General features: G+C 55.9%; 1 protein-coding gene across 1 annotated transcript; it reads left to right on the top strand.

Annotated features, from left to right (window-relative positions):
• Positions 1-1,046: 1,046 nt before the first annotated feature.
• LOC103196393 (cytochrome P450 26B1) lies at positions 1,047-17,613 on the top strand. Its single transcript, XM_007940132.2, has 6 exons — positions 1,047-1,250; positions 4,735-4,959; positions 14,775-15,050; positions 15,307-15,462; positions 16,549-16,833; positions 17,221-17,613. Exons 1-6 carry the CDS (start codon positions 1,047-1,049, stop codon positions 17,611-17,613), a joined length of 1,539 nt encoding a protein of 512 aa, XP_007938323.1.
• The last annotated feature ends 674 nt before the right edge of the window (positions 17,614-18,287 follow it).

Here is an 18,287-nt window from a genome sequence, read left to right as displayed (position 1 = left end):
CATCAGCCCTGAAATCCTGCCTCCCGCTTTTCCCTTCTTTCATTCCTTTTTAACCATCTTTTCTTTTTCCCCCATTTCTTCCCCCAGCAGCAACTCAAGAGGAGAGAGACTGCGTCCCGGGACGGACTGCCTTTTCTTAATTGATACAATAGCCCAGCTTGGGTTTTCCACCTCCTCTCCCAACCCCACCCCGCCTCACTCCTCCCTCCTGCCCTCCAGCCGCCGCCGCCGCCGCCCCAGCGCCCGCCTGGGGCTCTGTCGCCGGCTGCGTCCCGTCCCGGCCGCAGCTTGCCGGCTCCGCACCCGCATTCGGGCCACTGCGTCCGCCTCGAAACCTCGCCCGCCGCTCCCGCCTCAGGGGTGCTGCGGCGGCTCTGGGGCTTGGGCGCGCCGCTCCTGGCAGCCCAGGGACGCAGGGCTTGGGCCTCTACACTCGCCTCAGCTGGGGAGCCTTCCCCCTCGCCCCCAAAGTTTCTGGGTTCGTTTGAATTTTTGAATTTAGGATTTTTTCCTTTTTTTTTCACCTAAGAATTTTGGGGGTAACTTTTGACAACTCAATTGTACTTTCTCTCTGCTAGCTCTCTTGTCCCCCCCTCCTTTTATTTTACCACTTCCCCCGGCCCCAGGCAGGGGAAGGGGCTTAGGAGAGAGGCTCTTGCTGGACAAAGTTTTCCAAGTGTGATGGTTTCAGGAGAGCCAATCCACCAGCTTGTTTCAGGGCTTCATCTCACTACCCCTTGAGCAGCCCCTAAATCTGCTATAAAGGAACAAACAAACAAACAAACAAACAAACAAAGTTACACTCCGAGTCGCCTTAGTGTCTCCTCTTCGCTTCTTTTAGGCAATTTTTTTTTTCCACCTTCTCTCCGCTCCCCTCGCAGCCTCCACTCCCCTTTCCTCGGCCCCTTCCTCCTTCTCTGTTTCAGCTTGAGGTGCCAGGACCCCCGGCCGCAGCCTCCCCTCCCCCGCCGCTCCGGTCCCCTCCCGTCCAGCCCTCCCCTCCCCCGCCGCGGTCTGCACAGCCAATCCCCCGAGCGGCCGCCAACATGCTCTTTGAGGGCTTGGAGCTGGTGTCGGCACTGGCCACCCTTGCCGCGTGCCTGGCGTCGGTGACGCTGTTGCTGGCCGTGTCTCAGCAGCTGTGGCAGCTGCGCTGGGCTGCTACCCGCGACAAAAGCTGCAAACTGCCCATCCCCAAGGGCTCCATGGGCTTCCCGCTCATCGGAGAGACCGGCCACTGGCTGCTACAGGTAAGGGCGCACTCTGCCTCTGCTCTCCGGGGTCCGCTATCCGTTATCGTGCGATCAACAGAGCCACTGGCCGGCCCGGGGGGCGCTGGGAGCCCAAAGGCACTGGTCCGCGCCCCGCCCCTTCCCTCGACTCGGCTAGCGCCGCCGGGGCTTCCCCTGCCCGCCTGTGGAGTGGTTCAGAGGACTCTTGTGCCCTGTGCGCAGTTTAATAGGGGGCTGATATGAGGGGTTCTCGCACTGGACAAGGCTCCCAAGAATGGCATGCCTTGGTCGAGGGCGTCTGAGCGGGCGTGTGTGGAGTGTCTTGGTCCCAGTGGCGCGCAAATCCGAAGGGGCGTCAAGTCAGTGGGCCGCATCTCTTCTTGGCGCTGCACAGTCCTTTCGCTGTCAGCTCTTTTGACTTTGGCAAAGTTTCTGGGAGCCGTAAACTGAGTCGGGGAAGGGAAGAGGGGGCAAAAGGTGGCCTGAATTGCCCCTTTAAAACCTGTGCTGTGATCACGCGCACTATCGGCTGCTGCCAGGTACAACCTGCCCGGGCCCCCCAACAGTGCACTAAGAGTGTTTTTTGCGTTGGTTGAAGGAGAAGAAAACCCAAGGAAAATGAGAAGCCAGAGAGACCCGAGGGCTCTCGGCTTTCAGGGAGGAACGCGTCTAATCATTTATTAGGTGGGAGCAGTTTGGCGGGGAGAGAAACTTGGGAGAGTTACATAGAGAGAGTGCGTGTGTGTTGGTTGTTAGACACCGCATAAACCCACATTGCTGGTGATAGTGGAGGTGGGGCGCGTCGAGGACTAGACCCAAGTTAGGTAATGGGGAGATTAACCTGAAATTAACCTCGTCAAGTGCTAGACGATAGTTTTTGCAATTTGATACACCCCGGTTTTTATGGGGGTGGGGATGAGACTCTTGGGTAGCCGCGGGAGGTGTATTTGTGTTCTGGTATTTGTCCGATGGGTGCTGATTGGGAGAAGGATGGACGTCCTTAAACAGACCTGAGCACAAGAAAGATGAAGCGGGAAGTGAGCGCTCCCGCCGGGGACAAGTGGTTGAGAAAGTGCAAAAGCTTGGCTTGAAATTAACAGACGCGTGCAGTCCGCGCGCGCGCGCACACACACACACACACAACACAACGCCCTGCTCCAGGCCGAGTGACAGCGAAGCGGGAGCGGGGAGGGGACGCAGAGTTCCTTGCAGTGTGTTCTTCGCATACCCCAGTCTATCTCTTTTTGAGTTTATTCGTGCAACAGGATAGGATTCACTTAAACCAATTGGGCTATCCCCACGCAGAGAAGTCTTCTGTGCCACTATACTTAATGGGTTAACTGCAGCGGTGGTCTAGGCTTTTGGCCGAGAATTTAGGAAATAACTCACAAGGGCAACGGCTCCCGCCTTGTTAGAACCAATCTTCGGAATCCGCGGTCTGTCACCGCCCCCCCACCCTGTTCCCTGACCTTTCCCTGTCCCCCAAATGCTCCCCCCGACCCTCTCTGCGAAACCCACAAGAGCCCTTGAAGCTCTGCGTCCACCCGGAGGGGAGCAGATAGAAGTCTAGCGCCTTCTCATCCAGCGTCCAGGGTGCCTGAGACCGGTGGGAGAGAGATAGGTGTAAGTGGGTAAAGGAGCGCAGAAGGGGTTAATAAGAACCCTCTGAATACTAGCCTTATTTTTCGGAGTCATTTATCAGATTTTACGGGGGGACCTCCAAGGGTTCTCCGTTTCCACCGAGCGCCATCTAAACAGAGCCCAGGGCTAAAAATACAACATTTTTGTATAAATTGGACTTGCAGCTCCAGCGGCCGCTCCTATGAAAGTCCTCTTTGTGAAGACGGTGGAAACGGCGGACAAATAACTCTTTATTAATGCCACAAAAAACGCACTTTAATTATAGTTAGGCAGATCAGAGGCGGGGGGTGGGGAGAGCGAGGCGGCGGCGACCTCGGAAAATTCACAACCCAACTTTTGTGTCGAAAGAAAAGAAAAACAGAGGAAACGAAGGAGAGGAGAGACGGAGAGTCAGACTGAGCGAAGGAAACTGGTAGAAGCAGACGGAGGGAGGGAACCCTGCTCCTCGCGGGTCCTGGGTTGTATTCCGCCCCCCCTCCCGCCCCGCGCCTTGATTTCTCTTAAAGGGGTAGACGCCGCTTAGCAAGGAGGCACAGAGCCGGGCTGGGGGAACTTCTCCCCGACTCGAGGGCCTGGGGGTGGGGCAGTGTCCCCCGGCGGGCCCAGACCCTCTCCTGTGTAGGCGATCCCAGCTCTCCCTGTCGCGCGCCGGGATGGAGGCACATGTGGAAAAGTGATTAGGGATCCGGGTTCTGCAGAGTCACTTTTCGGCAGTGCTGGGGTGTGTACACATCTATCTGGAGAATAGTTTTCCGTGCTAGAAAGGAAAGTGAGGAGGGGGACCAATGTGGCAAAGGGGGGGGAGCCAAGTTGCTCCCTTAGGTGTGCATGATCCAGCAGGTCTAGAGCCCGGGTCCACACGTCTGTAAGGGTGCAGGCAGGGGCAGTCGGACAGGTGGAGCCCCTCCCCATAACCTGCTGCCTTGGCAGAAGAAGGGTTAACGTGGGGTGGGGTGGCGAGCGCCGACGTCAAAGGTGAGCGGGACGCCCCTGCCTCCGCCCCTTGGAGGTCCCCTTGGTTTCCGGTACTCGCACAGCGCCCACCTCCGCCAGCTCCTAGGAGCGCGGGCCCGGGTCCCGGCCTTGCTGTCCTTGGCTCGCGCCGCCGCGGACCGGGATCCAGTTACCTGCGCCGCCCGCCCCTCCCGGTCCTGCCCCGCCCCGCGGGGAGCGCCTTCCTCTGTGCTCCGGTTCCAAAAGCTAGAGCAGCGACGAAAGTGCTTCTTACTTATTTCCAGGGCAAAATTCGTTACGAAAATCGAGGCTTTTCGCTCGTGAGCCCGCCCTGCGGAGAGCCCTCAGAGGCCCTCCAGGTCCCTTTTCGGCCCACACCAGAGCACGGAGGAAACCCCCAAGTCCCATTCTGTAGTGGCTGCCTCCCCGGCACTGACCGCTTGCCGCTATAAATAATCTTTGGCCTTTGGCCAACCCACGGGGTCTCGCCAGCCGGTGGCCCAAAGCCTGGAAATATTTATTCCGAAAGGCTCCAGAGCGCGAGCCTGGGGAGGGGAGCGAGCTTCTAGCTTCGGGTCCAGCCGTTCGGGATACCTTTTCCCTACAAGTCATTACTGAAAAACAGCCTCCTGCTCCTTGCATTATTTATTATTCTCTAGGCCCTACTTCCCAGTTCTTGTGCACGCTATGAAAAATAAAACCTGCAAGCACGCGCGCGCGTCTCTCTCTCTTTCTGTGTGTGTGTGTGTGTGTGTGTGTGTGTGTGTGTGTAGGACGGGGGGAGTAGCTGAGTTGTGCCCGGAGTGGGGCTCGCCGCCCTCCCCTGTTGGCCTTAGATGCTGGGTTTTGGGGACGTTCCCTCTGGCGCTGTATACCCAGAGAGCGGTCTCCTGTGTGGCTTCTGCAGGGTTCGGTCTTCCAGTCGTCGCGGAGAGAGAAATATGGCAACGTGTTCAAGACGCACTTGCTCGGGCGGCCACTAATCCGCGTAACTGGCGCAGAGAACGTGCGCAAGATCCTCATGGGTGAACATCACCTCGTGAGCACGGAGTGGCCGCGCAGCACGCGCATGCTGCTAGGCCCCAATACGGTGTCTAACTCCATTGGCGACATCCACCGCAACAAGCGCAAGGTAGGAGTTTTGGGCCAAGAGCTGCGCAATCGCGTTATAACCCTCTGTGGCGCACCTCCCTCGGGGTAAGGAGTTCGCGGAGCCCTGGAGAGCAGCTGACCCGTGAAACTGAGCCCCCATTTCTACATCATGCTCGAGGACCCTTCTTGCCCTGCCTAGTCTGCTGCGAACCCGGATCTTAGACCTGCACAGGCATTCCACTGGTCCCACGTCTGGTGCGCACCACCAGGCTAATGGGTGGCTGTTTGGGGAGTGGTTTTGGGCAAAGCTGTACGGTTCGGGGCCTGAGGCGGAGGAAAAAGGGAGAAAGGGTGGTGGTCTACTCTTTACCACGTTCTTTACCTCTTTACCACGTTCCTCCAGGAATTCAGACTACTAAAATGAAACTTGGCTTTCTCGCCATAGGTTGCTTTACGGATTTAAAAGCGGGTGTAGGGAGCCTGGGGTACCTTGTGGGTAGCACTTCGGCCGCTATGTTAGGGTAAGGGCGATGGGTGGTGAGCAGTCCAGGCGCGGGCGGGGAATCAAAGTGCATGCCCCCTTAAAGAGGAAGAGAAAGTGGGTGTTTATCCTGTGGATTTCCCGAGCGACTAGAAGAGGCGCAGTGGAGGCGAGCCAGCGCTCTAGGAGCAAGCCTCCCCGCCCCCTCCTGCTGCTGCTGCCGCCGCCGCAGCCTCAGCCGCCGCGTCTCTAGAGCGCGGGCGGCACGTGCTGTTTGAACTGCAGTAACCCGAAAGCTGAGCCGGCGGCGGGCGGGGCGTCGGGCTCCAGCCAGAAAGCAGCCAGGAGTGGGGCTACACACCCACCCCCTCCATTTTTTCCATTGGGTCAGAGGACTCACACAGGTTGAAACAAAAAGGAAAGGGAGAGGCCTACTCAGATCTCCCAGAGGAGTGGCTAGAGGGAAGGGGGTGCTGGGAGAGAGGTGGAGCAACAGTGGACCGCCTCCCCTCCTCCAGAAGACTGTGAGGTGGTCCTGATGAATGCTACTGGCCGACGCAAGGTACAGTACTGGATGTCTTCTAAGCAGCCTATGAATGGGTGTGCTCCGTGCAGACAAAAGGAGAATGAAAAATCAAATGGAGGGGACTGGTCTGCGTGTACTCCACGCATTCCCCAATGAAGCATATATTTCAGGGACTGGAAAGGGACTCCCACAGTCCCTTCTTCCATCTGCCTCACTTTGAGAAAGAAGCAGTTAATGAAACTCAGGGCAAATACGGGGTGTCTTGGGGGGTGGTGGTAGTGGGTATAGACAGAGGAATAGGGGATTTTCGAATGTGTTAGACAGTTATTTCTCTTTTAGTCTTTGTGACTCCACCAAAAGCCTGTTCCAAAGAGTGAGGTGTTGGTGAGGAGAGAGCTTCACACACAAACTCCACTCCACCGGATGTGGCTGCTTCCTCATTTCATCGTTATGGGGAGGAGGAATTGTCAGCCTCTTTTCACACAGACACTGAGGCCTAGGGAGCTTGAGGGACTTGGACTAGGTCAGGATCTAAACAAAAGGTGGGGCAGGCCTTCAGCATCCATGGGAAGAGTTGTTTCTGGGCTGCCAAGCAGGCACACCGACTCCTGCCCCCCTGAGGCTTCCACAAGCTGGGGTGGGTGGGTAGAGGGTGCTGGGAGGAAGAAGGCAGCTTGATCAGGACCACAGTGTCAGACCCTAGAGGTGGAGGCTGTTGTCTTGCAGTTCTACCTGCCCTCTTCTGCCAGACTTGGCCTTGGCTGCCCTTTTAGAGCCCCACCAGATAGAGCTTGCCTGGAAGCCCTCAAGATTTTGGCCTATATTAGATTGTCCATTTGGCAAGGACAGGAAGGAGATAGATGAACACTTCTGGAGGAATACATAGCGGAGGACGGGGAAGGGGTCAGGGAGAATGTGGGGCAGAACCCAAAGACCACAGATGAGGCATTGGTGATCTACGCTTTTTTTTGGAGCACCTTCATCTTCTAACTCCTTTAGTGGGGAATAGCCAGAAGCTATTGTAAGGTCTTGTAAGCTATTGTAAGGTCCCTGGATAGCACAAATGGTTTGTGCTCATCTGCTAACCCCAAAGTTGTCAGTTCTAACCCACCCAGCAGCACCAAGGAAGAAAGGCCTGGTGACCTGCTTCTGTAGAGATTATAGCTAAGAAAACCCTGTGAAACAGTTCTGCTCTGTAACACACGGGGTCACCATGAGTCAGAATTGACTTGACAGCAATAGGAAGATCATCCTGACAGAGGCTTGGGAACCAAATGCAGAAGTCCTCTTTGTATATTAGCTGTGTACTTGCTGTGTGGCATGTGTATGAATCATACAATAAATAGGTAGCTAATTGGACAAAGGATTCCTCTCCCTAAATCTCCTTAATTGATGTTCCATATACCTATTGACTGAACTACTTGGAAGGCCTTGGGTTAGGTGCGAACATAGAAGGGAGAAACTTGGTCCTTCCCCTCAAGAAGTTTGCCCTAGCCTGAGAGACAAGAAGAGAATACTCAGAGCCTTGTTGGTCCTGGAGAGAATGGCCAGTTTTGAGGACCCAATGCCTAGTGGACCGAGCTGGGGCTGTCCTTTGTTGCTCACACTCCTCATCCAGCTCACACTGTAGTCAGAGACCTGGTTGGAGAGTGGGCTGCCAGGCCAGGCTCTGGCCTGGTTAGGATGTATTCACAGGAAGTGGGGTGCAGGTGTGCAGAGGCCCTGCTGGCAAGAACTAGGAGCGTCACTGTTTCCATTGGAGCTGGTGGCCCTTTCCTTCTCTGGGAGGTCTCACCAGATGTGCTGAGAGGGGGCTCCTCACATCCATTGCTGTGCTCCAAGTTTTTGTCCCAGCTGCCCTGGTGGTCTAAGGCCAGCAAGGGTGGAGTTGTCAGGGAAGGTCTTACCCAGTTTGACAATCATCTCTGGAAGCCCGACCTGTGTCCCTATGACTAGGGCATCTGACTCCCTCTTTCCTGTCTTGCCACTCTTCTCCTCATTCTGGGGTCTGGGGTTCCATCTGGTTTGCTTCCTCTGATGCTGTGTGTAGAGAAGTTGGGGTATTGCCCCACAAAGGTGAACAGTCTTGCTGGGAAGGAGGACGGAGGGGGAGGGTTGTCAGAAACAGATAGTTAGGTAGTTCTGGGAACTTCAGATACCCAAGTCCTCCCCCCGCCCCCATACTTGGTTGTGCCCCTGCCTGCCATACTCAGAACCACTCCCCCTTCTACCCAGCTTCTCTTTCTCTCTGTTTTCAGCCCTACCCAACTCTTTACCTCCCCAGGTTCCTCTGTTCTGGCTGTCCCACACCCCAAGTGTTTTCTCTTTGCCTTTGGAGAAAGGGCTGAGTCTCTTTCTGCCAACAGCAGCTTCAGGGCACCCTAGACAGTGACCCTGAGATACTATCAGATAACTCATCATCCCAGGGAATACTCTAAGCTTTGAAACCCCTGAACTGGAGAGACCCCAGGAGTGGTCTTCTTGCCCCCTCAACCCAGATCCCTTGCTGTAGGAGGTGGAATGCCCATGGCTGAGGTGGAGGAGCAGTTCCAAGGCTTTGGGATTAGGGATTGAGAAGCTCTGCCTGCCCACCTACCTCCCCTCACTAGCCTGGACTTTGAGTCCCGCCTTCCGGTGGAAGATGGATGCCAGGCTTGCTTACTGCACACCTCTCAGAAACCTTTTGTGTCTTGTGGTTTGTGTGGTGATGAAGATGGCAGAGGAGAAGAGCCCATATTTGCAGGTTCCTGGGGTAAGGCTGGCACTGACCTGGTTCTGGGTGGCCTTTGGACCAATTCAACACCTCTGGCTGCATAGTCCCGTCTACCAGGCTCAGCTCAGGGCAGAAGCTCCAGTTGACATTGCATGGGAAGGCAGGTAGTAGGGCTGGGAAGTCCTGCTGATTAGGACCTCTGCCCAAGCCCCCTGACATAGGCACAGAGCCTTTGTTCTGCCAGCCACAGTCCTTCACTCAAAAGTTACTGTAGCATTAGGAGTGGGTGCTGGGGCCACTGAGGGGGCGGGTGGCCAGAGCGGATGTCTCTGAAGGTCATTGGGGGAGGGAACCCACAGCCAGCCATCAATCAGCATGCCTGGGAATGGGTGCCTCCCTCTTTATGCCTTTATGCCAAGCAGAGGGTAGGTGGGCGGGTTGGGGCATGGGGGCCACTTCCTTCTTTTTTTCTCCTTGTTATGTCCCTTTCCCAGGGCTGGGAGGTGTCCAGAGTTGTGATGCTGATGTGTTTGCTCACTCTCCCAGTCTTGGTAGGGACTTGGGAGATGTGTCTGGGGTCTGTTCTGGCCCAAAGCATCCAATGCCAGCCTCTGTAGCCATCCTAGGTTCCACAGGCCTGACAAGGGCAGCCTGGGGGGTATGCCTCCAAGGGCCTGAGAAATGTGGAAAACAAACCAGTGTAACCAGAGCAGCTGGCCTTATCCTTAGAATAAGCTTGGGCCTTAGAAGAGAGTTCCCTTCAGGATTCTTAGATAGCTTAAGGGCCCAATCAGGGATGGTCAAGGGCAGCTGGCTGTGGATTGGAGTGATGGGACGCAGGGGTGGATGAGGTGGATGCTACAACACACCAGAGGCCCTAGGGGTTCAGGGACCCCTGGTGGGTATAGCCAGTCATGCCCTGTATGGTGTGAGCTAGGGAGGTGCCTTCCCTTTTTGGCCTGAGCTTTCCCAGGGGTGTGGCTGTGTGAGGGATAAGAGTGTCCGGGCAAAGGTTTCCAGACTCTGCTTCAGCAGGTATTCGCTAAGTGCCACCATCACACTCCCTGTCCTATGCTTTTACTGTGTGTGTGGCAGCAGTAGGGGAATGAGAAGTAGAGGACTCGAGGGGAGGCCCTTAGAGCTGGAATCCTATGAGGACAGGTGCTGAGTTCTGCCAGCTGCCCAGGCAGTGGGGGACCCAGAGGGTAGTGGGGGATTATGCAATAAGCCAGGTGAGCATCTGCTTACTTGGCTTATTTACTAATCAGTAGAGAACAATTGCACATTTTTTCACCACATCAGAGTTTCTGCTTCTAGTTATGATGGCATCTGTCTTTCTCCCAACCCCACAGCACTGTCCTACAGATTCAAAGCCTCTTGTGAAATTTACAATCCCTGATAGGGATGGAGTACCCAATAAGCAAGGTAAGCACGGGCTGACTTGTGCTTACTTACTAATCTGTAGTGAAGTTTCATACACACGTGGCAAACAACATGTGAGTAGTGAAAAATATCTGAAACTCTTTACTAGAGATTAGTAAGTACAAGTAAGCCCGTGCTTACCTTGCCTAATGAGCAGCCTGTCCCTACTGGAGGGATATGCATGGGCTGCGGTGGTCTGGGCCAGGGTGAAGCTGAGGCCCAGTGGAAATGCCAGGCAGCTGGGAAAATGACGTTCTCTCTTGTGCCTCCGCCCCTTACTTGAGTATAAAGTACACACCTTGGCGTCACCCTTGTGCGGCCTAGGCGGCTGCCCGCCCTGTGTTATTCTTTCCACTCCGCAGGCCGTGGCTCTGGTGGTTTGGCCGGGTGGCCTACCCAGGCCCCCACCCCTACTGGGCAGCCGCTTCCATTCCTCCCAGACTGAGTCACTGTCCCAACGAGTGGGGTCCCTCTCAAGTTCTCCCCAATCTCCATGCCTGGCCATCCATTTTTCTGTCCATCTGCAGCCGCCAGCAGAGATGGGGGGGGGGCGGTGTTATTTGGCTGAATGGGCGCAGCCCCAGAGCCATAGAGGCCATAGAGCAACTCCCTCCCAGTGGCACTGGGTGAGAAGCAGGAGGGTGAGGGAGGCCTGGCTGGTGGGAGAGAGCATTTGTAGAAACAGATATAGGGAATTGAGCCTTGAGCAGCTCCGTGGTGGTACCCCTAAAGGCTTCTTTGTGGCATTGGCTCCCATTCCTTGAGACAGCCAGCCTGTTACATTGTTGGGGAAACTGATGCCCAGGAGGGGTTTGTCCGTGATGTTTTGACTGTGGGAGCCCATCTTGCTCTTGAGGCTGAGGCTCCATCAGCACAAGGCCAGGGTGTACCCAGGTCTCCCTCTGGCCTTCCACCTGGCTCTTCTTGGGCACCAGCCTGGGGGTGGGGTTGGGGGGATGTCCATACCTGCTGCTGCCTCAGCAGGGCTTTGCCTGGGCTGGTTCTTGATGACCTTTGTCTGGCATTCTTGGCTCACTTTTGGGAATTCCGAGGGAAGCCCCAGAGGGAAACAAAGCAGCCTTGGCTTCTGTTACACACTGTGGTCAGGGCAGTCGGTGCTGGGGGCTGGGAGCCCTTCCTCTCTACACAGCTCAGCTCCAGTGGGCACCTTCCCAGTGTGCCCGAGTCCTGACCCCGCAGGCGGCTTCCTCAGACCCACCCAGTCCTACGCAGCCCTGGCCTCCCTCTACTCTGGCCGGCACCTCCGCCTCCGCCTGTCCTTTATGGTGGGTGGTGGTTTCTAGGCTGCCCAGGCTTCGGGAAGTGCCCTTGCTATTAACCCTGGGCACAGACCCAGCGATGAGGTCCTGAAGTTTTCCCGGTGCCTGGGAGGCCCCAATGCCTGTGGGCTGGAGGCAGGGGTGTGGACTTGGTGACCTCTGAGAAAAGCCCCTGAGTGCCTGCCATCTACCTCTGTTTGACCTCTCATTTGGGTAGTTTCTCCGCCTTTGGGCAAGGGGTGGGTGGGGGAGCAGGGGGTGTTCAGGCTCTAGGAAGGCATGTGCTCAGAGGGTCTCTGGGGAGATCATGGGTCAGCCAGGTGGAAAGGGACCTTTCCCGTTGGACCCCTCAGGAATCCAGTTAGGAAACTGAGCCCCAGATAGGGCAGAGGCCTGCTGGTGGTCACTTGGTAAGTCAAAAGCTAGGCTGAGATCTGAGGTCTGGATCCTGGCTTCAGTTCTCTCTTCAGAGGCCCCAGCCCACGGAGCCTGTAGGTACAAGGTGGCAGTGGGCTTCCATCTCAGCTCCTGGCCTTTCCTAGAACCTCTCTCCCCACCCCCTCTGCTCACTCCCAGGCTCTGGGGACTCTCCTTGTCTTCCTGGGTCGTCCCTGCCCTCCTTGGCCCCAAGACTTGAAAAAGAGCAATTCAGCCAGTCATCGCTAGAGGGCGCATGGTATGTGACCCATAGGGCAAGGCAGGCTTGTCAGCGGGCCCCTGTGTAGCCACTGTTTGGGATGTAGTGGGGGCCTTCAACACTCCCCCTTTTGTAGCCCTGGGATGGCCACTCCTAACTGCCGTAGCGCATGGGTGCACTGAGTGGAGGCAAGCAGGCGCTTCCACTGGTCAGGTGATTTGAGCTCAGCATTGCTAACTTCAGGACTCTTTTGAGGGAGTAGCATCTGTGTAGGGGCACAGGAATGCTGGTGTTTATGTGCTCTGTGAGTCAAAGGGAACCCCAGAGATTCAACTTCATTTAGATGAGAAAACTAAGGCTCAGAGAGGGAAGAGACTTGGCCATGGTCTCACAGTAAGTTGATGGATGATCCCGGTTTAAAACTCAGTTCTCTGGGCACCACCTCACCACAGGCTTTGACTCTGGAGGGTCCTAGAGGGCGTGTCCTTGGCCCCATCCCCACCCCACATGTCTACTTTTGAGCCCCAGGTCTCCTGCATGCTGGGGTGCCCAGCCAGCACCTCTCCCCATCCCCTTCATGACAGACAACCCTGGCTCCTCTGGTCCAGGGCATGGCCTCCCTGTCCCCACCTGCTGTCCACCCCCAGCCTACCTTCTGTGGCCTGGTAGCTTCAGAGTTCTCTTTCTGCCTCCCTGTCTCATTTTCTGATGAGCCCACTCAGTTCAGTCACTGCCTCTTTCTTCACCAAGGGCGCCTTGCTGTTTGTAAGGGCCCTTTGTTGGGTGGTATAGGGCCCTGGGGCAAGAGTTTCCCCTCCTACCCCCCTAAAACCCTTTGACCAAGGGGCGAGAGCTAGTCTCTGGAGGACAGCAGGTGAGAGGCTAAGACAGTCAGCACTCCCTTGATGCCCTTCTGAGGTGTGTCGCATCTCAATCCCCCTGGCAAATTCCCTGGGATCCCCATAACAGGGAAAGGTGTGAGTGACCTGTCCAGGGCTGCGCTGCCCTTGGCGACCTCCCCTCATCTTTCTACCTCTCAGCTGTGCCTTTGTGGCAGGAGTGGCCACAAACAGTACGGGCCTCTCCGCCACCCCTCACAGGCCTCCTTCCCTCCGCCCTCCCTCCCTCTGCCCACCGGGAATTTCGGAATGAAAGTGCTATTGTGAGTGCCTGGCTGGGCCACTGAAGGGCCAGCACTGTTATTTCTGCAAACCAGCCCTCCCATTAGCCATGCAGGGCCCAGGCCAGGAAAATGTTACCTTTTCCTCTTCGAGCTGACTGCAGGGGAAATTCTCACATTTACAGTTTGTGCGGTGGTTGTGTTTGGGGGGTAGGAGGGGAGGGTGGGCGCGTGTGTGTGGTTTGTGTGTGGGGGGGAACTAGGGGAATTTTTGTCTCCATCCTCTGCACTGCCCTTCCCTCTCTAACTTTCCCCTGGTACTGGTGGGGAGTATACGTATGGGGTTCCTCCTACCTCTCTGCTCCTGTGCTGGACTCTGTGGGGATGGAGGTTGTTGGGTTACAAGGAGACCTAGAGGCTGTTAGTAAATAAAGGAACATACTCCCCATTTCTCTATACCATGGGGAGAGGCATGAAAAATATGTGCAGGGGGGACCTGGATGAGGAGGGCCAACACTAGGGCATTACTAAGCCAGTTAGGAGAACTGAAAGCAGGGAGATGGAAACAGGGACTCAACAGCTACTTAAAATGGTCATGGAAGATGCAGGTAGTTAAAAGGGCTTCTCTTTGGCTTTGTGACCCTTTGGGATAGAAAGCCATTGCCCAATTCCCCTTTCTCCAAACCCAGTCACACCTAAGACGTTCTAATGGCACAGCTGTTGATGGACTCGCTAGAATCTCTGCACAGTAGATATTTCCCAGGGAGTGAGAGTGGGTTTGGTCCTCAGGAAGTCCTGCTTGCCATCTAGCTCAGACTCTCTTGTTTTCACATCGGTGGAGTAGAAGCAGAGCCACCCACTGCTCTCCTGCCTCTTCCTGGCCCAGTCCATTCAGCTGTGTTTCGCTCCTCCAGGGCACTTCTGCCCTGTGCCCCGGCAACTCACCAAGGTGACTACCGGGAACAGGTTCGCTCCAGTGGAAGAGCAGCCTCCCTCCTCCCAGCCCTCTCAGCCCCTTTTTGTGTTGCTCCTCATGGCTGGGGCAGCCACAGCTTCCTCAGATTTCTTGACAGTTGGGCTGCGCAGGCTCCAAGGCTTTGCTGCTGCTTGGGATGCACACTTTTCTTGGGGCCAAGATAGGCAATGACAGTGAAAGTCACCCTTTTGAGTTACTTGGAAGGACCCTAAAAGCAAAACAACAAAATCACTGCCATTGAGTTGATTGCGACTCATAGCAACCCCTACTGGGTTTCCAAGGCAGTAAATTTTTAAGGAAGTAGACTGCCTCATCCTTCCTCTGTGGGGTGCCTGGTGGATTTGAACCACCAGCTTTCTGGTTAGTAGTCAGATGCCTCAGGCACTGCACCATCAGAGCTTCTTATTAAATAAAAATGCTTATGAACTGTGTTTTCATTCCTGCCCTTTCCTTCCCTTTCCTTCCAAGACGTAGGAAGTAGGATGAAGGTTCAGAGTTGAGGACTCTGTGTCTGAGAGGGCTTTGGGAGACTACAGGGCTTTATCTGAAGCTGGATGAGGGGCATTCGGTCAGGGGCGAGAGGCAGGCTGCGGCCAGGCAGAGTGGTTGCTGCATTGGCATGATGGAGCCCATCTGGGTGCAGGGGACCAGCCAGGCTGGGGCTGTGCTGACCAGGACCCCTTGCCTCTCTTTCCTCCAGGTCTACTCCAAGATCTTTAGCCACGAGGCTCTGGAGAGCTACCTGCCAAAGATCCAGCTGGTGATCCAGGACACACTGCGTGCGTGGAGCAGCCACCCTGAGGCCATCAACGTGTACCAGGAGGCGCAGAAGCTCACCTTCCGCATGGCCATCCGGGTGCTACTGGGCTTCAGCATCCCTGAAGAGGACCTGGGGCACCTCTTTGAGGTCTACCAGCAGTTTGTGGAGAATGTCTTCTCTCTGCCTGTCGACTTGCCCTTTAGTGGCTACCGGAGGGTGAGCACGCAGAGTCTGGGAGAGGAGACGATGGGGCACCCATGAGCACCCTCAGGGAGGGGAAGAGTTAAGATAGTCACAGGGTCACACAGTCAGCAGAGGAGGGGGTCAGTGGGAGGGGCCCCTCAACCTGGTGGTAACTGGGGCTCAGATAGAAAATCCTTAGAGCAGCCCCTGCCACCCTCTGCCTGGCCTGGAGAGGAGGCCCTCAGTGGGCCTGCCTTTTCCTGTGGATGATGGCTCCTTTGGTCCACAGGGCATCCAGGCACGGCAGACCCTACAGAAAGGGCTGGAAAAAGCGATCCGTGAGAAGCTGCAGTGCACCCAGGGCAAGGACTACTCAGACGCACTGGACATCCTCATTGAGAGCAGCAAGGAGCACGGGAAGGAGATGACCATGCAGGAGCTGAAGGTGAGGGTGGGCGGCCTCCTGGCTGGCACCAAAAGGCCCCGGAGCACCACTCCCAGGGTGTCCTATGGGCAGGAAAGGCACCCGGCCACCTCTCCCTGTCTGGGTTCTATTCACACACGTTTGCTGAGCAGCTGCCATGGCCGTCACTAGACCAGGCTACCCTTACCGTGCACATAGTCTAGTGGGAGGACAAGACACACACCTGTGTTGGAGGGGGGCATTCGTCAGCTCTGCCCACTTGAAGGCTCGCATGCACTCACAGAGACTTACTGGAGATGTTCCCGTCTTCACTGTCATTACTTCCTCACATTCTAGCTCCAACTTTTTTCCTGGTGAACCAGTAAGGGGCCAGATTGACTTTCCCTTTTTGGAAATAGTTTTGTGTCTTGTAGGTGGTACTATGGCAGGTCCTTTCATTCTCATCTTTGGGCCCAGCACATTTGTAAAATTCAGGGCTTAGAATTAGATGACCTGCCAGGACCTTCCACTGAGGACCATGACGTAGGTGTCAGCCCCTAGAGAATCCTATGGGACCACCTCCCCCTCAACCTTCTCATCACAACATCCACAGGCCAGTTCTTCAAAAATGTGGCCCCAGGCTGCCTCCAGGACACTGTGTGCTCCCCTGGCCACTACAGACTTCCTTCTTCAATGGAGCAGAAGAGGGAGCTGGGGTTTAGACCCTGCACCCTACCCCCCAACACACACACACACACACAGGCACACATACACACACACACACATACCCTGAATCTGAACAGTGCTTTGCTGTCTGGGTTCTGGAATATTGGTTCTTTTTCTCTGTGAGTTCACTCACTTTGATCAAGCCTGCTTGGGAGTCCAGTGGTAAGGGAAAAGTGGCTCTACCCCAAGGGACTTCCAGCCTTCTCCCTCCTGCCCAATTACCAGACTGGCCCTGTGACCCCATGTCCATTGTTGCCCTAATATCCCTAACATGAGGCTCAGAGGGAACAGAATTCATAGCAGGGAGTGGACAGAGCCCAGCTCAGATGATCCTGGGGCACTGGCAGATGGGCTGCCCCAGCTGGCAGATCACCAACAGTGCCCCTTTCTGTGTGGCTGCAGGATGGGACCCTGGAGCTGATCTTCGCAGCCTATGCCACCACGGCCAGCGCCAGCACATCTCTCATCATGCAGCTGCTGAAGCACCCGGCCGTGCTGGAGAAGCTGCGGGAGGAGTTGCGGGCCCAGGGCATCCTGCATAGTGGCGGCTGCCCCTGTGAGGGCAGTCTGCACCTGGACATGCTCAGTGGGCTGCACTACCTTGACTGTGTCATCAAGGAGGTCATGCGCCTGTTCACACCTATTTCTGGTGGCTACCGCACCGTGCTGCAGACCTTTGAGCTTGACGTGAGTCTAGGCCTGTGGGGCTTGGGGTAGACCATGGGAGCACTGCTGTGGGTGTAGGGCTGGCCAGTGAGAAAGACCAGCCTCCCCTTAGGGTGCCTCTTAGTCTGGTGGGAAGAGATAGTCCTTACTCTCAGAGGTTCTCATGGCAAAGGCCCCACCCCAAGTCCTGAGTCAAATAGATGAGGTGCCACTCCTCCAGATGAAGCCATCCTAGGTTTCATACCACTGTCTATAAATGAGACTAGAGTCACAATGCTGAGAGGAGAGAGGTCTGGGGTATTTCTAGGAAGAGGCAGGTCTTGACATAGCAAAGGGTAAGAGAACAGTGGGAAGTCCTGGGCCCTCTTGCCCTCACCATCCCTCCTTTTCCCCTCAATTTGTGTCCAGGGTTTCCAGATCCCCAAAGGCTGGAGTGTCATGTACAGCATCCGTGATACCCACGACACAGCGCCTGTGTTCAAAGACGTGAATGTGTTTGATCCCGACCGATTCAGTCAGGGGCGGAGTGAAGACAAGGATGGCCGCTTCCATTATCTCCCGTTTGGTGGTGGTGTCCGGACCTGCCTGGGCAAGCACCTGGCCAAGCTGTTCCTGAAGGTGCTGGCAGTGGAGCTAGCCAGCACTAGCCGCTTCGAGCTGGCCACCCGGACCTTCCCCCGCATCACCTTGGTCCCCATCCTGCACCCCGTGGATGGCCTCAGTGTCAAGTTCTTTGGCCTGGACTCCAACCAGAACAAGATCCTTCCAGAGACGGAGGCCATGCTGAGCGCCACAGTCTAACCATGCTCCTCCCCACACCCCTGCCTCAGCCCAGCACAGGCAGTGGGGGTAGGGGCGATGGGAGGGTAGAAACCTGTGTGTGGGAGGGGCTGGGGCCCAGGGAAGGGTAAGCACTCCTCCATACCTTGCCCTCTCCTGTTCCCTGTCCTGGCAAACCCTTCCCAAAGCCCAAAGGGCCCCATCCCTCCTGGAGATGGGGGCTCCCCTCCAGGCTCCTGCTTTTTTCCTGCCTCCAGTTCCCACCAGCTTAGCTCCTGGGAAAGAGCGTGGCTGGGGGCTCTGCATGCCCGTTACAGTGTTAAATGTTGGTCTGCTTGTGCTACAGTGTTTGCTTGTGTTCTGAATTGGTCCCTTCCCCTCCCATTTCTTTTTGACACTTTTTGTTTGAGGATGAGTTCCTGGGTGGCAGAAATGGTTAAGCGTTCACCTACTAACCAAAGGGTTGGCAGTTTGAACCCACCCAGCAGTGCCTCAGAAGACAGCCGTGGTGATCAGCTTCCAAAAGGTCACAGCCATGAAAACCCTATGGAGCACAGTTCTACTCTGCACACAAGAGGTTGCCATGAGATGGGATGGACTCTGTGGCAACTGGTTAGTTTGAGGTCAGGTGGTGGAGATGAGGAGAGAGGGAAAAGAGGTGTCCACTTTGGCCCTCTCCTCAGTGCCCTCTTCCC

Source organism: Orycteropus afer, unplaced genomic scaffold (assembly GCF_000298275.1).
Source record: "Orycteropus afer afer isolate SDZICR_OR568_19922 unplaced genomic scaffold, OryAfe1.0 scaffold00065, whole genome shotgun sequence".
Classification (NCBI taxonomy): domain Eukaryota; kingdom Metazoa; phylum Chordata; class Mammalia; order Tubulidentata; family Orycteropodidae; genus Orycteropus; species Orycteropus afer.
The sequence above is the reverse complement of the archived record's forward strand: the minus strand, read 5'-3'. Positions and strand labels throughout refer to the sequence as shown.